Raw genomic sequence first — 19906 nt, 5'->3', positions numbered from 1 at the left:
AGAGATATTCAGGGAACTTCACTCCTATAGGCCACATTCATCTGTGCCACACAGGTAGACCCCAAGGGCTCTAAGTCAGAACACTGGCTTTGAAAGTATTCGATCTGAAGAGGAAGTAATTGAACAATTGCTGCTGAAGTATAAAGGTCTTTCAAGATTTCTTTAAAGGGCTCGATACCCTTCCATTCCCCCAGTAGCAACGAGGTTAGACGGAGGGAAGCTGTGTCTGTGTAGTGACTACACAATGAATACCAGTCACACATTTAGCTTACAAGCCCAGAGAGATCTCAGCACACACAGAACAGATGCTGCAGAGAACACAGATAGCAGCCGGTTCTTGCACTGCCTACAAGCCAACACTTACCACGCCGATACCTTCGAAAGCAAAGATAGCCGTGCCAAAAAACAGAGGGTAGGTCTTCCAGCCCGCTACGAGAGGCAGGTTGCTGGGATCCGGAAGGCCCTAGAAAAGAGCAGCTGGGATTTAAATGCAAGAGAGAAACCGAGGCCTATTCCAAAGGTTTCTTTTCTGTGGCGCTTGCTCAAAGTTTCAGCTCACAAGCACTCAGTCAAAACGTGGACTAGAATGCTCCTGAAAGCAGGTGTACACCCAGCACTGCAAGAGCTGGGTAAGTTCCCCCCCGTGCAGTGCACCTAATGCTTTACCTACAGTACCCCAATGACTCCAGTGTACATCCCCCCCACCACACACACCCTCCTCTAACCGTCTTGACCTGCAGCACTCCCTAAGAGTAGCTCATCTAATGCAGGGGTAGCCAAACTGTGGTTCTTTTACAGTTAAAGTGTAGTTCGCAGAGCCCTCCATGCCCCCTCGATTCTCCACCTACCAGACTTGGGGCAGGGGGGTAGCTCTGGGCTTCTGCCCTGCAGCAGGGTGGTGGGTCTCAGTGCTTCTGGCCAGTGGGAGAGAGCCTCTTGAGGCTTCAGCCCTGCTCCCTAACACACACACCCCTCCCCTCTGGGTCAGGTAGAATCCCCCAGAACCCCTCCTTCCCCGCCAGGCTGAAGCCCCAAGAGGCGCACCCGGCTCTCAAACATCTGAAGATTATCATATGCAGTCCCTGAGTGAGGTCTGGGAGGTTTCAGGAAGGTCTCTAGACTCGAGAGGCATTCGGCTTTGGTCTTCACACGTACCGTGAGGATATACCAATTTATCATGATGAGACTGCTCAGCATGGCGAGGTTGGCCAGCATGGAGAAGACGGACAGGAACTTGAGATTCTGTATGTACACGAGCAGCACCAGGAACGGCAGCAAGGAGAGGATGAACAACCGGGAGTCCATGGTGGGAGTCAGCACCGTGGTTTTGTTGGAATGGCAGTCATTGGTGGTGCCATTTGCTGCAGAGATCACCTGGAGGGAGGAGCCAAAAAACCTCTGGATCCCGAACTGTTCCCTGTCATAACCTGAACTTGGCAACCGAGTCGCGGGGCTGCTGGCGAGTCCTAGCCACACAATTATGGTCTCTCAATTTAAGAGCCACACAGCCTTTATCTTTTAGAGAGAGGTTGCATTTGCAAAACTTAAATACTGCAAGTTCTTTTAATAACCCAACACGCCACTCTAGGGCAGGCACGGAGGGGACATTTAACATGTTTTTTTCCTATGAAAACACTTTGAACTTCTATAACTGCTTCCATATGAATTTTACAGAGCTTTGTAAACAGCACATGAAACTCCGACTCCCAAGCGAGACGCGTTATGGTCCCTAGCTGGGGAAAGCGAGGCGTAGCGACTCAGACTTGCATCGAGGTCATACAGCACGCACTAGAATAGAGCCCAGCCCTGTGCTTTAGGCACAAGAGCGTCCACCCCCTGCCATGGTCACAGATCCTGGGTCCTCAAAGACACTTGAGACAAGCACCTCGCCTATCACATCAAGCGTAAATCTGTCAGACTGCTGGACAACTGAGCTAGGATTTCCGAACGAGTTGCAAATAACCCTTCTTAGCCAACCCATAACGAGTCTATTAAAAAGACAGCACGGTATATTTTTACAAAGAACTCAATGCGCACACACACGCGCTGCATAAAGCAGAAACAGCCGGGTTTTTTTGCCACATCATGATTGAATTAAAGACACGTTGGTGTTAGTATACAATGCATTACCCAAGCCGTAACCACTCCTGGGCTGGCGAAGCACAGCACAAAATATAAACACGGATAGCGTGCAAAGACTTAATGCTCAAGATCTCATAGGAGGATTTACTTTACCATCATGTAAAAGAATGCCCCCAAAATATGGGCTTCTGAAACCAGCAAAGGGCTTTCCCCCACCCTCAGCCAGTAAATAAGCAAACATCTAATCTCCATTTCTAATGGTCTGCGCCTTTGTAGGTCAGCCAGCATTGGCGCGCCGAGATTGCTCCATTATTAAAGCCACACGAAGGGTTCCCATGGAAGGAAGCCTGCCTCGAAATAGCAGTGACAGCCAGTGGGGTCAGTGAACCAACAGCTGGCTGCATTTGTCCACCTGCCCTCTATTCACGCCTGAGTATGACAGGGTCTGTGAGGTGAAGGAAAAAACAGCCCATCATACCGAGAGAGCAGTGATGCAGAGCAGCCACTTCACAGACTAATTCACTGCCCTGTGGAAAAAAGAGACAGGACGCCCCCAAAAGGCAGAAGGCAACGTAACGCTGGGAAGGACATGAAACCCCCAGGAATTCTCTCAGGCGTATTCCCAAATGTGGTGACTGGGAGGTTCCCCCCCCCCTCCTCTCTCCACCTCCTGAGGAGACTGGTTTTCAGGACATTACGGCCCAGTTCTTTGGAGCAACCGGAGGTTGTTCTCCCCTCTTCCCTCCATACACCTCCACCCTTTCCCAGACGAGTAATAATTTACACTGATCTGAATAAAACCCAACTAAGCCTGTTTCCAGCAATCTCACACTCCCCCCAGCATCCAACAGATCAAAACACTAGCTGAGCCGGCACGCATCTGTGGATTTCTCGCTCCCCACAGAGTGTTTATTAAGTAGGCACCACTGCTGATGCAGTCTCCTTTCCAGCCACTTACTTAAAAAGATACATCACAGCATCAAGGGCGTTCCCCCAGAAAAGCTCCCCTCGTGCTGGGGAAGCAGGTGGGCAGGGTTTCCTCCGACACTTTGTGGGACACTTGGCAGCGCTCCCCCCAGCACACTGCCCAGCTCAGAGCGTGGGACGCAGTCAGATCTTCAATGCTTTCTTTTTATGCCCTGCCTGCTGGATTCTGGCCATTTAAGAGGAAAGGAGCAACTGGCATGGGGAGGCATGCAGAGGACTCCCAACTTGCTTTGAAGTTTTGCAAATGCGTTTCTAGGCTGTAATATTTTGGTCTAATTTCAGTTGCTGGGCTTAGGGTGTCGGTGCCGGGCAGCCTTGGTAACGTGTGATATACAGGAGGTCAGCCTACATGATCTGATGGTCCCTTCTGGCCTTAAACGCTACGGTCCCTGCCCTGGGAAGTTTGCCATCCGGACAGGAGAGACCTAATTCATTTGTTCCTGTTTAAAAGGGCTCTCGTTGGCATCATTCTACAATAGGAACCTCCCCCTGAAATTGAGATTGTCCCAACCGGAGCTTCTAGGGGCTACCGTACCATCTAGTCCAATATCCCATCGGATCGCGGCCAGTACCAACCGCTTGACAGGAAGATGCAAGATTCCTGCAACAGGCCATGTGGGATAATCCCCTTCCCCTCTTAACCCCTGAGGCTTGGAAGCATCCAAAGCCAAGGGATGTGGCAGGCAAGTTTTATCTAGTGCAGATGTTTTTTCCAGGTCCTGGCCTTAGTTCGCTCGGTGAGTGTGGAAGACAAGAGGTCTAGCAGCCATTTATCACCGGTGACAAATACATGGTAGGGGGAGGTTGTATCTGTCACTTTCCCACTTTGCACAAACGCGGCCGGGATATTGATCTTTGCCTTTGGGCTGAAGGGTTACGTTTTCCTGTACTGCTCTAGTTACGGAAGCAAGACCCTTCTCCCTGGGTTTGGGTTTTAGTTTGCAGGAGGAGGAACAACCTGAGTTCTTCCCTCACCCCAAATCTGGAAGAGAACTCCCCTCCCCACCCCCTTATCACCAAAAAAGCCAAAGTCTTACCTGTTTCAGATTGTCAGCCAGAAATACGAAATACACACAGCAGAACCCCAGCTGGGTGAGAATCAAGAAAAATCCCACTATGTACCTGTGGGGGGTGGAGGGAGAAGAGAGAAAGTATTTAAAAAAAGAATCATTAATGCTAAAACCATGCAGCCTGCAAGACACGGACTCATGCTAGAAGTGCATCTTTTGATCCTAATGCTACATCAACAGTGTGAGCGATTCCTCGGCTAGGAGGCTGCAATACAGAGCTAGAGGTCAAAGGGTGATCTGGATGGCTTGCTTTTGCAGATGGTAGGAGGGAGCATTGCCCGAGGTAGACGCTTCCCCTCTCCCTCCGTTTCACCAGCAAGCTCGCACAGCAGAAGCCCCTTTGTGTCCTCTTAGACCTTTTTAAGGCTGCACCAGCAACTGTCAAACTAAAATGTTCCGGGTACAAGGTGGAACCTCTCAACGGGGAGACAAGCCAATACCTGGAACAGGCCCATCAGAAGAGCTGCAAGCCGAGAAAGGTGCGTGAACAGATCTCGGCTACGCAAGAGTGGTCTCCAACCGCTGTCTCAGCAAAGGGATGAAATGGGATCCTGCATCTTATGCTTAAAAATGCCTAGCTCTCCGTTCACCTTCTCCACTCCATCTCCCATTTTAGAAAGGGTTCCGTTTCCTGTGCTAGACATGGGTAAGTCTGACATTGTGGCCTCTAGAGATTTAGCCCAAGAGACCCGTAAAGGCATCTCAAAGATTGTGGCCAAGGAGGGGACGTTATCTTGCAGCTTGGAGAGGCGCAGAAGCGCACAGTTTACACTGGGTGGGGATGAAGATCTAGACCCCCAAAATTAATAGATTCCAAGGCCAGACGGGGCCATTGTGCTCCTCTAGTCTGATCTCCTGTATAGCACAAACCACAGAACTGCCCCAAAGTAATTCCACAAGCAGATCTGTTAGGAAAACATCCAGTCTCGATGTTAAAATTGCCAGTGATGGAGAATCCACCCCAAGCCCTGGTAAGTGGTTTCAGTGGTTAATTGAAGAGCGTCTCTCCGCACCCCCATGAGTTTAGATTCCCCGTTCTGTGGAAGGGACCAGCACCGCCCCCCGGCCGTCTGGGAGACTCAGCCACTTCTCCCCCCTGCGTTCAAAGAGATCTGTCCCAGCAAGAGGCGTTACAGGCTCTTGTTGCCCCACATAAGCACTGCCTCACATACGGATTGTCAGTGTGTGTAACAGACACACTGCTAACGTACTGACTTCGGCAAGACCTGCAAGGCGATGGAGTTACTGAGATGGACGGGAAGCGTTTGAACCAGCGGTTAAAGCTTTCGCAGTGTCCAGCAGCTGACAGGAAGATGTGCCAACATGCAATGAAGTAATTAGCGTTATCTGTCCCTTCCTTGCTAGGCTGCGGAGCAAATGAGTTTCCTTTTCCCACCCAGACACGTGCACTAAAGTACCATATTTCCCCTCTAGCACCACAACTGAGCACACGGGGAAGGATGACCTCCCGCATTTCAAGGAAATAAACACAATCCTGTCAGCGAGCCAGACTCCAGCATCCAGGGGTGTATACAAGCAACTGCGGAGCACACAACAGTTGTGTTTGCCTAAAGCCTGGCCAGACCCTAGCACTTCGCTTTGTGCAGCCTCTCTCAGGGCAAGAAAGGTGCTACGGACAAAGCCAGGCTCCCATCAGACCGGGACAAAGCCGAGAACGAGGAGGTTGCATTCCCCTGAACTGGAAGAACCAGTTAAGTCTCTTATTTTACTCACTATTTGATTAGCATGTTTGAGAGCCCAGCCAGCTCTTCCTCTCCCAATCCGAACCCAAAGCAAGAAGAGAACACGGTACCTTCCCCAGATGGCATGGGTCCGAAGCCAAGCGCTAGGGCTGGCTTCCAGCCCGTACATCACAGCATCTCCATAGTCCACAAAAGGCCTTTGATATCTGAAGGGAGAGAGAAAGGTGACATTGGTGGCCCAATCTACTTTCAGAGGCACACACCGGGGGAATAACACAAGATTGCTGCTATTAGATGCAAGTCTGAAGATATTTCTGATTGGCAACTGTTAGGCCAGGGTCCCCAGACTTTTTCCTCATATCCCTCCCCGCCCCCACGCGGGCCACAGTTGGGAGCCGGAGCCATGGCTGGGAGCAGAACTGCAGCTGGGCCGTCACCAGGGCCAGAGGCTGCGGCCAGTGGCAGGGCTGGAGGCAGAGCGGAGCCGCAGCTGGGGATGGGCCAAGAACAGAGGCACAGTCAGGGTGGGCAGCAGGGACCGAGTGCCACTGCAGCTGAGAATCGGGGCCACAGCTGGGGGCAGAGCAGGGCCAGGTGGCGCTCCCGTGGAGGCTGGCCCAGGCCCCGCTGCACCTCCCCAAACACTCCTCTGCATCCCGTAGGGGGGCGCACCTCATAGTTTGGGGACCACTGTGCTAGGCCATTGTAAATAACTCCGTCACGCTTCTCTGTTGAACCCAGATACCATATAATGGAGATGGGAGCGTCAGAAGCTTGTGTAACCACAAGCAATAACCCCGTAATATCTGCTCAGAGGAAGATGGGAATCCACCCAAAGCAGGTGTGAGCTGGGGACTCGAATCAACAGACAAGGAGTGCTCCTGGCTACACTGGTGCAAGCAGGGATATAACCAGGCCATGGGAAGTGAAAGTGACCTCCTCCATTTTCTGTTTCGTTCTTTAATACTTTCCCCCTCTGCGGCTCTTCCCAATCAGTGATCTCACGACACATCACAGGTATTAGTGACGTGCCCCTCCCAAAGCCCCTGGGAGGTAGGGAGGCGTCGCCACCCTCCTTTTACAGGTGGGGAAGCACAGGCGGAGAGCGATGAAGTGATTCACAAAGGAGTCGGCAGAACCAGGAGAGCTTTGATTCACTGCCTGGTGGCGGTAGATGGAGAGATCAAGGACCGGGACAACACATACAGTGCTGTCAGGTGCACTGCCGGGCTCAGCATTGGGATAAGGGGGCGTAGTGTGAAATCGGGACCGAGGAGCACACCCGTAACACGCTGCGTGAGTGACTCAGAGGGCCAGGCACGGCACAATCACGTGCTGTACACAATCGCCTTTATAATAGCCTCTCTCCTTAAACGTTCCTCCCCATCAGCTCCCTCTCTCAACCAGAAACTGACCAAGCCCTTGGGAAGTCTGCGTAACTTACCTAGCCTGGTAGCTTGCAAAAAGCCTCTTCCCAATATGAGGAACTTGGTGCAACACTCTGCAAATCTGGTTACAAGGTTACAAAGGCAACATCCTCTCCAACCCTCTACGCCCACCATGCGCCACCCCCCAGGGATTCAGGAAGGAGAGCTCTCTGGCCACAGGTTGCACAAGGGCTTTCAGCACTTTGGCACACTTCAACGGACAGAATGCTGCCTGAGGACTTTAAAGGATGTGTCACCATTTCTAATGGGCTCCATAAAACCAAGACAAGGGGGGGTGCTGGGGAGGGGATAGGAGGCCAACGCTTCAGGCCCGACAGCAGTGAGGATTTCTCTTACTTGTTGCAGAAGTGGTGAGCGCATTTAACCAGGATGCCCATACAATGCACTGCGGCGATTCCCATCACCAGCAAACTGAGCGGGCCCAGCTAGACAGCAGGAGAAGGGGGAGAGAGAGAGAAGAGCGCACTCTGATGGTTAAAACAAGAACTGCAAGGCTGGGTTCACATTAGACAGCAATGTACAGAGAGCTGAGAACACAAGCGCGGTCCTGCCTGCATTAGAAGAGCGTACCAAGGAAGCCACGCAAAACTACTAGCACAGCGGGACACCGCTCTGATCCTGAATCAGAACTGCAAGGGGGAAAAGCTCTGTAGGATCCAGGCTCTGCCTTTCCAAATGCTGGATTGTTCCCTGCAGTACAGCACAGGCCCAGGTTTGGGGCAACCTCACACCTGCGGACTGGTGGAGAGCCGCGGAACCTCAAGCGAGGTATGTTGGCTTTGTCTGATGCCAAAGCCCCTCAAGGAGCTTTACAGAAGATGGACGGTATTTAAACCACACGTGGCACCAGATTAGTAGCAAAGTCAAGGGGGAAATGGAACCGCTGGGGTTTGACTTAGTGTCAGGATTCCCTGGAGCTCCAGAGGCAATGGGCAGAAGGGCGGCCTGCTCCCTCCACAGATGTTGGCGCTATGCACTGTATGGTCTGTTATAGATACTGGCGAGACGAAGACGCCTGTCTCGGTGCCTGAGGGTTGTAGGAGCAGCTAGATACACAAGAATGTTAATAAGCAGGAAGGCTCAGCGGCACCTGAAAGGTAACAGAGCACCTGACTGCTAAGGAATGCAGTTCAGAGCGAGGTGCTTCTGGGACAGCATTAACGCCCAAGTTCTACCACCTGGGCTAGGCGGACGTGTTGTCGTCACACAGCAAGGTTTTGTTTTAGGTCATGATTTACACTTGTACTTAATTGCTAGAAGCGGAGAAGAGACCGCCTGACCTCACACAAGGTGTTTTCTCAGTCTAGGTAAGGGGGTGAGAGGACATCTAGCAGCCAGAGCCTTTACAATCACTGGTCTAACTGCAGCATTGCAAAGAGACCTGCTAAGGGTTGACGTACGATTGGCAAAAAGCGCCAGCCCCACCGCTCTGGAGTCTGCAGCCCTCTGTTTGTCTACACAATACAGCCCACAGGCAAACCTTCCCCAACACCCTGTTTCAAGCCCGGGCAGAGGAAATGGCCCCAAGAGGAACACAGCAGCGACACCCTGCTGATGCCTTCCCCCAAGGAACCAGCCCGACACCGCAGTTCTTCACTCGGGCTTCTGAACAGCCAGCCACTAGCCGCGCAGTCACTACTGACCTAGCAGGGAGGGGAACCGGTGATGTAGGGCTGGACACTTTCTAGCCTCTGACCAACCCCAGCAGCCATCTAAGCAGGAGGTGCTAGACACACAGAAGGCCTGAGTCCAAGTCAGCAACATGCCTCTGTCTAGAAACCAAGCAGGAGCCCCCCACCCGCAATCGGAGTGGGTGCCTCCGTGCTATTAAGGGAGACGCCGTCTTACCACGATGCCAGCGTTTTTCACAGCCAGGGGCAGTCCCAGCAGGCCAGTGCCAATATTCCCTTTCACCAGGTGGATCAAGGTTTGAAACCATCTGCGGAGGAGAAGATACAGAGACGGTCAGGAATGGCACAGGCTATTCTAGCCCCAGTGCAAGCCTGCCAGCGTACTTCAGCCCCGGCCCCCCCCCGCCACACGGCCACTCTAGTCCTAGGCTGCTCTTGAACAGAGATTGCCAGTGGCTGGGAACAGAAAATACCCTGACAAGATCTCTGAGCAGCGGATACGTTTGCCGGAGCAGCAAGCAGAGCTCAGCACCTGCAGGTCTTCGTAAGCCCAGCAGCACCAGCAGGTGACCACGCAGTCAGAAGCGACGGATACTGAATGGGTCCGTGAACTCAAGCGTCCTGCGCTGCCGTTCAGGGAGATGCTGTGTAGCCCCGAGCGAACACTGCAGCTCAGGGGCTTCCCCGTTCGGCAGCCTGGGCGCCCAGGGTGTTCAATCATTTTGGATTATAGCTGCCCCAGCGGGTGCCCTTTTGCTTGAACCGGGAGCAAGGAAGATGCAGAGACATTACTACCAGCAAGCCACTGATTTGCTCTGAATTCAGGCAAGTCATTTGCCTTCCACATCCCCAAGTCAGAGCTGGCTGGGGAAAAAAAAGTGGCGGAGGAAGGGGGTGGGAGGAAGAGGGAAATCCAAAGCTGCTTTTAAAAAAACTAAGATGCGATCTCTAAGTCAGGCTTCACGGGGGAAATAAACTGCCAAAAAAAAAAAAAAAATCTGTGGAGACACAGCATCTGTGGAAAGTACCTGATCTATCCACACCTGGACTGAACTTACAGCAACCCTGGCAGGCGGAGCACTTGCTCCCAGAGACCTGTACGGACAGGCACGAGAGAGCCTGCAAGGCAAGCCGTAGCTCTTTACCGGTTACACCGCACATTTCACACCCAAAGGATCCCGGAGCATCCTCTGAGGAGTACAGGGGGGGCCGTGGGGTCCAGCAGCTGAATACAGTGCCCACTCTCAGTAACGCACGGGCCGTCTGCGCCAGCAGAGAGAAGAGGTGGTTCTGAACCAGTCACTTACGTCGTCCCGTTGCTCTCCCCGAACCGCTGGTAGGATGAAGGAGAGGCAAAGCTGTTTATGCCTTCGGGGGGGCTCCCGTCAGGCGTAGCCTCTGTGGAGCTGTAGTCGTTGTAGTCCTCGCTGCGCAGCCTCCTGGTGGACATAGTGGCTGTGGAAACAGTCACATCAGGAACTGCGGCTAACTCTATGCTCCCTGCCTGGGGTTTCTTTGGTTCAGCCATGGTCACAGGACCAGCTCCCTGTGCTATTGTCAGGGCAGGCTCACCCTGGCAGGCTATTCTAGGGCGCCACCTCACCAGCCCGCCCAGCAGTCACAGTGTCGGCATGCCTGAATGGAGCCTCCAGAATAACCGGAGAGCCTAGGCCTGTGGAGGGGTCAATATAAGTCCCGCACTCCTCCCCGAAGCTAGACACACCCACCCGGGATGCACCCAGCAATTCCTGCGGGGACAGATCACTCGGAGGTGACCTGCCCAGATACTTAACACCAGATGACACGGACGTCTGTACCGCTTCTCCTAAACAGGCCGGGTACGCAGCGCAACCAGCCCGTGCAAGCTGGCAGCACGCAGCCCCGGAGCGCTCCATCTACTTGCAGGTCACCTTTACGGAAGGCTGTTGACAGGTGCTCAGAATGGAGGGTCCTGTACAGTTCCACCAGGGAGTGGATACACTCAGGACTGACAGGCACCCAAAGGACTCCCAGTGAAGAGACACTGATTGGCTGCGGGGGAACAAGTGGCCCACACACATCCAGCAAAGTTCCCAACCGTCTTTCATCTAGTTCATCTTGGTATTTTGAGATCCGTGTTGACAACAAGCAGGTCCCAACCCCCACTGCCAGGGCCAGCTCCAGGAATCTTTACCCAGGGTTCAGGACCTCCCCTCCCCCCGCCCCATGAAATCAGGCTGATCAAGTTGGACTAAGGGTTTAAACTGCTTCCTGGATAAGATCTAGGCTGACCAGACAGCAAATGTGAAAAATCAGGACAGGAGGTGAGGGGTAATAGGAGCCTATATAAGAAAAAGACCCCCAAATTGGGACTGTCCCTATAAAATCAGGACATCTGGCCACCCTAATAAGGTCTGAGAAGAGAAAACAATGGAGAGGCTTTCAGGAGCCTTTCTACTCTGTCAGTGCTCTAGCAACTGGGTGCCCTACAGAACCGATAGGTTAGCATTTAAAAGGAAGGCCTCTTTCTCCTGGGGGCAAGTCAAGAAGCAATCAGATGCTTAGTTCCAAGATTAAGCCTGGAGTCTCTCCAGATGCCATGCTGACTGCAGGCCCAGGCACTATTCCTCCCAAGTATGATGTTACTGTGTCTTAAGATGGCAAACGTTCAAAGCCTGTAAATGGAACAAGGAAGCTTTAGAGGTTTGCAGAAGGATTAGGAGAGTAGACATGGAAATCCACCCAGCATCTAGGTTCACTGCTGCTGGGCCAGCCCTCTGAGCAGCAGTTCCTCTTGGGCTGAAAACATCCGGCAAACCAAGAGACAAGTCTGCTACTGGGGTGACCAATGGTGGCAGCCCCACAGGCAGTATTAGCAACTGGATGGAAACCGGTCGTTAATTTGCAGAAACACAAAGAGAGAAATATGCTTTAATTACTGCTGGGCTGATCCAGGCTCTGTTTCCATTCCTACCGCAGGAGTGTCACAATTCACCTTTAAGTAACAAACCACAAGTAGAACCAGCAAGCATCACAGCCTCGGAGATATGCAATATACGTGCATGGAAGTGTGTGGCACATGCGGCTCGGAGTCACTCCCCTGGGCACAAGGGGCCTGCTTCTGCTCCGACTGCAGCAATTGTGAGACTGCAGTGAAAGCAGGTTTGGGCCCAGAGCAAACAGCCATTCTCCCTGGACAACAGGCCCTCAAGTATTTCCTATAGCTTGTGGGCTGGTCAGGGAGACAACACTGCAGAGAGGAAGAACACAGAATGGGGAAAAGAGGTGGAGGCAGCGGAGGGAATTGGTAGAGAGAAGCAGCAAGGAGTGAGAACAGAAAGCAAGGCCCAGAGAGAGCTAGGACACACAACAAGGGATGGAAAGATGGATGGATGCCTGGCCTTGGGGTTACACCACTGGACGGGGACTCAGGAGTCCTGGGTTCATGTTTCTGGCTCTGCAACACAGTCATATGACTTGCCCAAACTCCGAGCCTCGGTTCCCTATCTGGAAAGCAGGGATCATACCCTCCTCTGACTCGTCTGTTTAGATTGGAAGCTCTTTGGGGGCACCTGACTTGACTAGTTTCAGAGTAGCAGCCGTGTTAGTCTGTATCCGCAAAAAGAAGAACAGGAGGACTTGTGGCACCTTAGAGACTAACAAATTTATTAGAGCATAAGCTGTGGGCTGTAGTCCACGAAAGCTTATGCTCTAATAAATTTGTTAGTCTCTAAGGTGCCACAAGTCCTCCTGTTCTTCTTTTTGACTTGACTAGGGATCTCTAGGCATTACTCTAATGCACATAATAAAAGGACAGAGGGAGAACAGACAAAAGCCAGCGGAGACACGGCAACAGAGTCAGATACAACACACGGGGGCACAGCAGGCCAGACAGGAGGACAGTTTGCTGCCCTAGTACCAGAAAGATGAGACAAGGGTGGAAGGTATCCTGAACAACGCTAGGGAATTTCTACCGAGAGTAACCCCCTGGGTTTTCAGGGCACCGAGCTCTTCCAGCTCCCCTCCCTCCTGTCCAGCCACTTCCCAGCATTCCCTTCAGGATGCCCACCAGCAGCTATGTGCGCTCTGTTCCTAGCTCTTCCTCTCCCCCCTCTCCCCAGCGAGCAACTGTGTTCCCGGTAGTCACCCTGCCCCAAAACATTTCTGTGCCACTATGACAAGTCCACTGTCCTCTTCACTCAGGCTCAGACATGTCATCTTCAACTCTTCATTCTCCTTCTGAACATTCCAACTGCTCTCCATAGCCACTGCAGCACAGCAACTAAGGGTTCTCTGGAAACATGCCACATTTGCTTTTTCGGGCTGGGGGCTCTGGCAGGAGGAAGAGGAAAGGAAGGAGAAGAGAGGCATAGAAACAGTCTTACCTAGTGAGCCTCATGCAATACGTCTGAGAAGAGCTTGCACGTGAAGAACACACGAAACAGAGACAGCAGAGCGTGGCATCTTCCACCCTGCTATTATCTAAAGAGATCTTGGATGTCAAGCTAAGACCCGCTATTGTAAGAAATCCAGCAAGCAGCGACCTCAGTTTAGTATCTGCCCCAGTGCCTCTAAAATCTAGTCTCTGAAGTTTGGCAACTTAGTTGACCGGGGAACGGAGGAAGTTATTGCTCCGGCTGGAGCCAAACGTAGCACGGACAGAAGTCACACAAGCTTCCTCCTACATAGCCCTGCCCAATGCTATTAAATCCTGACCTTAAAAGTATAACCCCTGCTGTTCCCCTCCTGGCTCCCCACTCCCAGCCTACTGCTAGCCCAATACATGTTGGACCATAAACATTCTCTCTCCAAACGCTCTCAGCAAGCGATCGGCAGATCTCAGTTAGAATTGTAGGTGGAGGAATGCAAGGCTCTGCATACAGATTACACCACTACCTCGATATAACGCTGTCCTCGGGAGCCAAAAAATCTTACCGCGTTATAGGTGAAACCGCGTTATATTGAACTTGCTTTGATCCACCGGAGTGTGCAGCCCCGCCGTCCCCGCCCGGAGCGCTGCTTTACCGCGTTATATCCGAATTCGTGTTATATCAGGCCACGTTATATTGAGGTAGAGGTGTATTTGCATAAAGCACATGTATTAACTTGCTCCTCCACTACCTGAGACAGCCGTCACTCTTAAGAGGCTCATTTCAACCCAGAACCCTTTGCTCCAAGGTAGGGAATCATCTCATCCCGTTGCAGTCTCCCTGTGGTTAGAGTCAAGTCCACACTCCTCCTGCTGTTAGAAGTTTTACAGCCACCGAAAGTACATACTAGAATGATGAGGCAGCACTGGGGAGCTGAGGTTCCGCTGTCCTTCGAGCTACTTTTCTCCTTCCTTAATCAGCAGGGCACCTATTTCTGTCTCACCTGCAGTTAGTTTACATCAACCCCTCCTGTCCTGGAGACCCAAGTGGTTTCCTTCTCTTTCAGAAAAGTCCCCCTCAGATAAGGGGTGTTCCGGGAAAAAAAAAACAAAAAAAACCAGGTCTCTCACCACACTGAGTCCTCTCCCGGTACTGCTCTTATTTCTGAGCAAGCTTTAACCCTAAATCAGCTGACACAGAACACGCCTTGTGAGTCACCACAGTGGCCTACAGGAAGTCCATTGCACCAAGCAGCGGGGAAGGCAGGTTTGAATTGAGGAGAGGCAGTCACGTAAGGCCGGCACAGTGCTGCAGAAGTGCTGCTTCTCGTTTCCATGGTAAAGGCAAGATCTACTGCTCCATAGCAGCATCTAACAAAACTGGATGATTCCCCCTTCTCAATGGGGAGGGGAGTTTTGCTGAAAAGAGGTGTGAGCCAGGTTATCAGGATGGGGGCGGGAGGGCTCCTCAAACTGGGGGTCGGGACCCCTCAGGGGGTCACGAGGTTATTACGTGAGGCGTCACGAGCGGTCAGCCTCCACCCCAAACGCCACTTTGCATCCAGCATTTATAATGGTGTTAAATAGATTGAAAGTGTTTTTAATTTATAAGAGGGGTCCCACTCAGAGGCTTGCTATGTGAAAGGGGTCACCAGTACAAAAGTTTGAGAACCACTGTCCTAGAGGTTAGAGAAGAGGCGTAAGCATTCATTTGAAACTAACATCATAGTTTAAAGGGTCAAAATCCACTGACGGCCAGGATGAATTTATCCCCCAAAGCGTTTGTTTAAGCTTCTGGCATTAGGTGAATGAAGGAGAGAGGCTCACACAGAAAAGGAAGTGGAATGATATTCTGCAAGGCTTCGAGAAGGGACAGCATGGGGAAGATAACTGAAGAGAGAAAGCGAAGCCTTTGGGAAGGTGTAGACCCCACCCTCCCTAACCCAAATAATTACCTCCCCTGCCTAGAAAGAATGAAGTGAGCGAAAAACATAGGTGCCCAATAGAAGAGCAAGGAGCAACGTCCTTCATGCTTAGCTCAACTTCAGCCAAGCCATTAAAATGGGGTCCTGCCCAAAAGGCAATTAGCATAATTTCAAATCCAGTCAGTAATGCAGATCGATCGCCCCAGCTCTTGGGCAGATTCATTTCCAAACTCTACCCAGGCCCGCCAAAACAACGGGTGATATTTTTACAAGCAGCATCCTATCCCCTCTCAGAACAGGAGGATGTAAATGGCAGTGGCGAGGGAATTGCTGGTGTATGTACTGTGAACAGTAAAGGCAATTGTCAGCCTGGGGATCAAAGAGAAACTCTTCCAACAAAGCAATCGGACTTAATTACACAGCAACCAGCTGCACCACCTACTCTGCATGGCTCATCTAGAAACGAACCATTAGTGGAGCAGGAGCCTGACATGCTATTTGAGGCTCACGTCAGTGATGTTCTCTATACAAGAAACAACATAGTTACATTATCTTGCTCTCCAGTCAGTGCTCAGTTCCTCCCTTGAATTTTCCTAGAGTACACGTCGCTGCTCTTCTCTTTTGAAACCCAGGCAGATCCGCCCATCGTAACTTGACATCGACATTTCTGGATTAAAGATTTTACAGTAGCAGGAAGCACAAGTGGTCAATTTCCATGCAATCAGCAAGAAGGAGAACCACTCAGTCAGGGTTTGGAAAAGTACTGAGGGGAGAAAGAGGGTTTCCGTCTCATCCATGCAGAGAACATTCTCAGCTAAAAGCAAAACCCACCAAGTTATTTCCTCATCACTTACAGAGAGGAGAGACAAGAACATTCAGTCCCTCCTCTAACCATGCAGGCAAGTGTACTTAAGAACAGTCCCCCTGAAGTCACTGAGGCTTGGTCTACACTACCCCCCCTAATTCGAACTAAGGTACGCAACTTCAGCTACGTGAATAACGTAGCTGAAGTTCGAAGTACCTTATTTCGAATTAGTTCAAACTTACCTTGGTCCACACTCGGCAGGCAGGCTCCCCCGTCGACTCCGCGGTACTCCTCTCGGCGAGCTGGAGTACCGCAGTCGACGGCGAGCACTTCCGGGTTCGACTTATCGCGTCCAGACTAGACGCGATAAGTCGAACCCAGAAGTTCGATTTCCAGCCGTCGAACTTGCCGGTAAGTGTAGCCAAGGCCTGAGGCTACCAAGTGCATAAAGATAAGCATGTTTAGCCCTTTGAGGTTAGGATTCTACCTCCAGAATCGAAGTGGAGGAGCCATTTCCGCCATTATGATGGGTTTTCACCTTGTCTGGTTTGGACACGAAAGGTTGGGGGGCTGCTATTCCTTTCAAAATTAAGGTGCTGTTCAGACCTCTGGAAAAGACCTTCATAATTTGAGTTTTGTGTCAGATGCCAGGGCTCTTTTCTGTCAGTATTCGTTTACTCTTACTTTCCAGTGCCTGCAGAGATGCCACGCAGCACCAGTGCTCTGAACGCCCCTCCACATTACTCACCCTCCGCAGGCAATTTGTATTTAGCAAACTGCCCTCATGACTCCAGCATGCCCACGTGTGGGTGGGTCTGAGGCATTGACAAGCATTTCCCTATGACTGCTCTGACTGTTAGGGAGTTTGCTTTGCCCCAACCTGACACACACGACCCCACCTCTTATTGCTCCACAGCATCTCCAGTCCAGAGGATACTTAGTGCAACTTCGGCTAAGAGACATTGCCCACTACTTACCCTTGCTCCTACCCCCCCCCCCCCGCCCCATGCACCATATACATGGGTCACCTAGGTGTATAGTCAGCTGTAACTGGCACTACCCAGCACAACCTCTATGCTGGGCAGATGCCACCTGGTTCACACTTCCCCCAACATAACACCCGCTTGCACAGTACAGCACCCCCCTCAGTCTCATTGCACCCCTGTTTTGCTGCATGTGCCTGCAGTCCCAGATTCACCCCCACCCTGGAGGTGGCAACCTCTGGGCTTTAACCCTCCAGTTTACAGACACCTGCTGCCCCCTCCATGCAACGAACACTGCAGCGGGCTCCCGAGGGTGCACTGTCCCCTTGCAGCCCCGGGCTCCCGAGGGTGCACTGTCCCCTTGCAGCCCCGGGCTCCAACCCCCGTGCAGGCACGCGCCCCCCAATCCCCGGGCAATGCTCCCCCAGGCACGCGCCCCCCAATCCCCGGGCAATGCTCCCCCAGGCACGCGCCCCCCAATCCCCGGGCAATGCTCCCCCAGGCACGCGCCCCCCAATCCCCGGGCAATGCTCCCCCAGGCACGCGCCCCCCAATCCCCGGGCAATGCTCCCCCAGGCACGCGCCCCCCAATCCCCGGGCAATGCTCCCCCAGGCACGCGCCCCCCAATCCCCGGGCAATGCTCCCCCAGGCACGCGCCCCCCAATCCCCGGGCAGTGCTCCCCCAGGCACGCGCCCCCCAATCCCCGGGCAGTGCTCCCCCAGGCACGCGCCCCCCAATCCCCGGGCAGTGCTCCCCCAGGCACGCGCCCCCCAATCCCCGGGCAGTGCTCCCCCAGGCACGCGCCCCCAATCCCCGGGCAGTGCTCCCCCAGGCACGCGCCTCCAATCCCCGGGCAGTGCTCCCCCAGGCACGCGCCCCCAATCCCCGGGCAGTGCCCCCCCCCCGGCACGCGCCCCCAATCCCCGGGCAGTGCCCCCCCCCGGCACGCGCCCCCAATCCCCGGGCAGTGCCCCCCCCCCGGCACGCGCCCCCCAATCCCCGGGCAATGCCCCCCCCCGGCACGCGCCCCCCCAATCCCCGGGCAATGCCCCCCCCCGGCACGCGCCCCCCAATCCCCGGGAAATGCCCTCCGCCCGGCACGCGCCCCCAATCCCCGGGCAATGCCCCCCCCAGGCACGCGCCCCCAATCCCCGGGCAGTGCCCCCCCAGGCACGCGCCCCCAATCCCCGGGCAGTGCCCCCCCAGGCACGCGCCCCCAATCCCCGGGCAATGCCCCCCCAGGCACGCGCCCCCCAATCCCCGGGCAATGCCCCCCCAGGCACGCGCCCGCAATACCCCCCCAGGCACGCGCCCCCAATCCCCGGCCAATGCCCCCCCAGGCTCGCGCCCCCAAGTCCCAGGCACGCGCCCCCAATCCCCGGCCAATGCCCCCCCAGGCACGCGCCCCCAATGCCCGGCCAATGCCCCCCCCAGGCACGCGCCCCCAATCCCCGGGCAATGCTCCCCCAGGCACGCGCCCCCAATCCCCGGGCAATGCTCCCCCAGGCACGCGCCCCCCCAATCCCCGGGCAATGCTCCCCCAGGCACGCGCCCCCAATCCCCGGGCAATGCCCCCCAGGCACGCGCCCCCAATCCCCCCAGGCACGCGCCCCCAATCCCCGGCCAATGCCCCCCCAGGCTCGCGCCCCCAAGCCCCAGGCACGCGCCCCCAGCTCAGCGCTCACCGGCAGCTGCCCGGCGATCACCGGCCCCGCCCCTCCATCTTGCTTTTCCGCGTGCCGATCACCCGACGCCCAGTCACGTGACGCCCGGCTCAGCTGACTCCTTCTCCCGCGGCTCCCTCGCCCGGCGTCTCCAGCCTGCGCGTGCGCAGTAGGGGGTTGCTATGCCCCCTGGCGGCCGGAGCTGGCGCTGCGCAAGCCGAGCTAGCAGAGCTAGCCCCAGCCCCGCGAGGGAACCAGGAGCACAGGGGAAGCTCTGCTGGGTCCCCTGCCTGGGGGCGCTTGCAGGGGGGCTCCCCGGCATGGCCTGTAACCCAGCCCTCCCTGCAGTCAGTGGGAAAGGCACATGCAGCCTGCTCCCCAGGCCCTGGTGCTGCTGGCCTCCCCACACCTGCAAGGAACAGCCAGGCCTCAGCCCGTCAGCAGACCGGCTGCCTGGGGCCAGGGTTCATCTCTTTGCAGTTCTGGGTCTTCGCTCGTTGGGGTTTGACAACCTCGAGGCTTCCCCGTTCCAAGCTTTGCCCCACACCTGGGGGTAGGGGGGATGAGAAGCGTCCTTTGGCAAGGAAAGCTGAGATCCCGCCGGGCGTTGGTGTGACTCCAGGACCTGGCCCCACACAGTCAAGAGTTGGCAATGCTGCCCTGCCCCCCCGTTGTGGGGAAGAAGATGCGGGTGCAGCATGGAGCCAGAACTCAGCAGGAGGAGACATGCCCACTGACAACATCAGGGATGTGTTTGTAGGAGCTGCAGGTTTAGCGGTGCTGGGCCTATGAATCCTGCGTCAGCCTCTCACATATATGTGATGCTCTGTCACCCCCCACGCTCACGTGGCTGTAACAAAAGCCAGCACTACACTTGGCATGTTTCACTATCAAGGGCTCAGAGAAAGGAGCGTGCACCACCCAAGGGGCCAGAGGGGCAAGCGTGCACCAGGGACACATAACCAAGCTGGGGCCCGGGTCTGGGCAATACCAATGATGGAGTACGGGGAGGAAAGCATGCACGGGACAGCCTGGCTAATGGTATGTTCTGGGCAATGCCGGTCAGAGCCTGAGTTGCACCAAGCGACACCTGAATCAAGAGGCTGTGGAGTAATGACCCTGGGGCATGCGTCAGAGCAGGGGCACCGTGGTCTGGGGAAACGTCTAGTGAGAGCAGCTGCTGGGAAATGCTGCCCCGTACGGGGAAGCTGGGGGAGAATTCCTCCAGGCAGTCTCATAAATGCCGATTGCCTGACGC

The 19906-nt window shown here is 54.3% G+C and overlaps 1 protein-coding gene and 1 long non-coding RNA gene across 6 annotated transcripts in view; one reads left to right on the top strand and one right to left on the bottom strand.

The window, feature by feature from the left end:
- The window catches only part of LOC101933334 (proton-coupled amino acid transporter 1), a 42772-nt gene extending 23949 nt beyond the window's left edge, over positions 1–18823 (bottom strand). For 2 of the 5 annotated variants that reach the window (XM_042850982.2, XM_024103718.3), the window contains exons 1-7: positions 10229–10376; positions 9139–9229; positions 7627–7715; positions 5953–6048; positions 4107–4191; positions 1156–1374; positions 365–463 (exon numbers count right to left, since the gene is read on the bottom strand). In XM_042850982.2, coding sequence (XP_042706916.2) covers positions 365–463; positions 1156–1374; positions 4107–4191; positions 5953–6048; positions 7627–7715; positions 9139–9229; positions 10229–10371 — 822 coding nt within the window. In that variant the 5' untranslated portion in view covers positions 10372–10376. Of the gene's footprint in view, positions 1–364; positions 464–1155; positions 1375–4106; positions 4192–5952; positions 6049–7626; positions 7716–9138; positions 9230–10228; positions 12497–15741; positions 15958–18669 lie in introns of those variants that run through there. The other 3 variants (XM_042850980.2, XM_042850978.2, XM_042850977.2) reach the window with 3 other exon arrangements.
- Positions 15995–16602, top strand: LOC135973201 (uncharacterized). Its single transcript, XR_010589931.1, has 2 exons — positions 15995–16132; positions 16433–16602. It is a non-coding gene; the product is annotated as an uncharacterized LOC135973201 (long non-coding RNA).
- Positions 18824–19906: the final 1083 nt, after the last annotated feature.

Source organism: Chrysemys picta, chromosome 8 (genome assembly GCF_011386835.1).
Source record: "Chrysemys picta bellii isolate R12L10 chromosome 8, ASM1138683v2, whole genome shotgun sequence".
Taxonomy (NCBI): domain Eukaryota; kingdom Metazoa; phylum Chordata; order Testudines; family Emydidae; genus Chrysemys; species Chrysemys picta.
The sequence above is the reverse complement of the archived record's forward strand: the minus strand, read 5'-3'. Positions and strand labels throughout refer to the sequence as shown.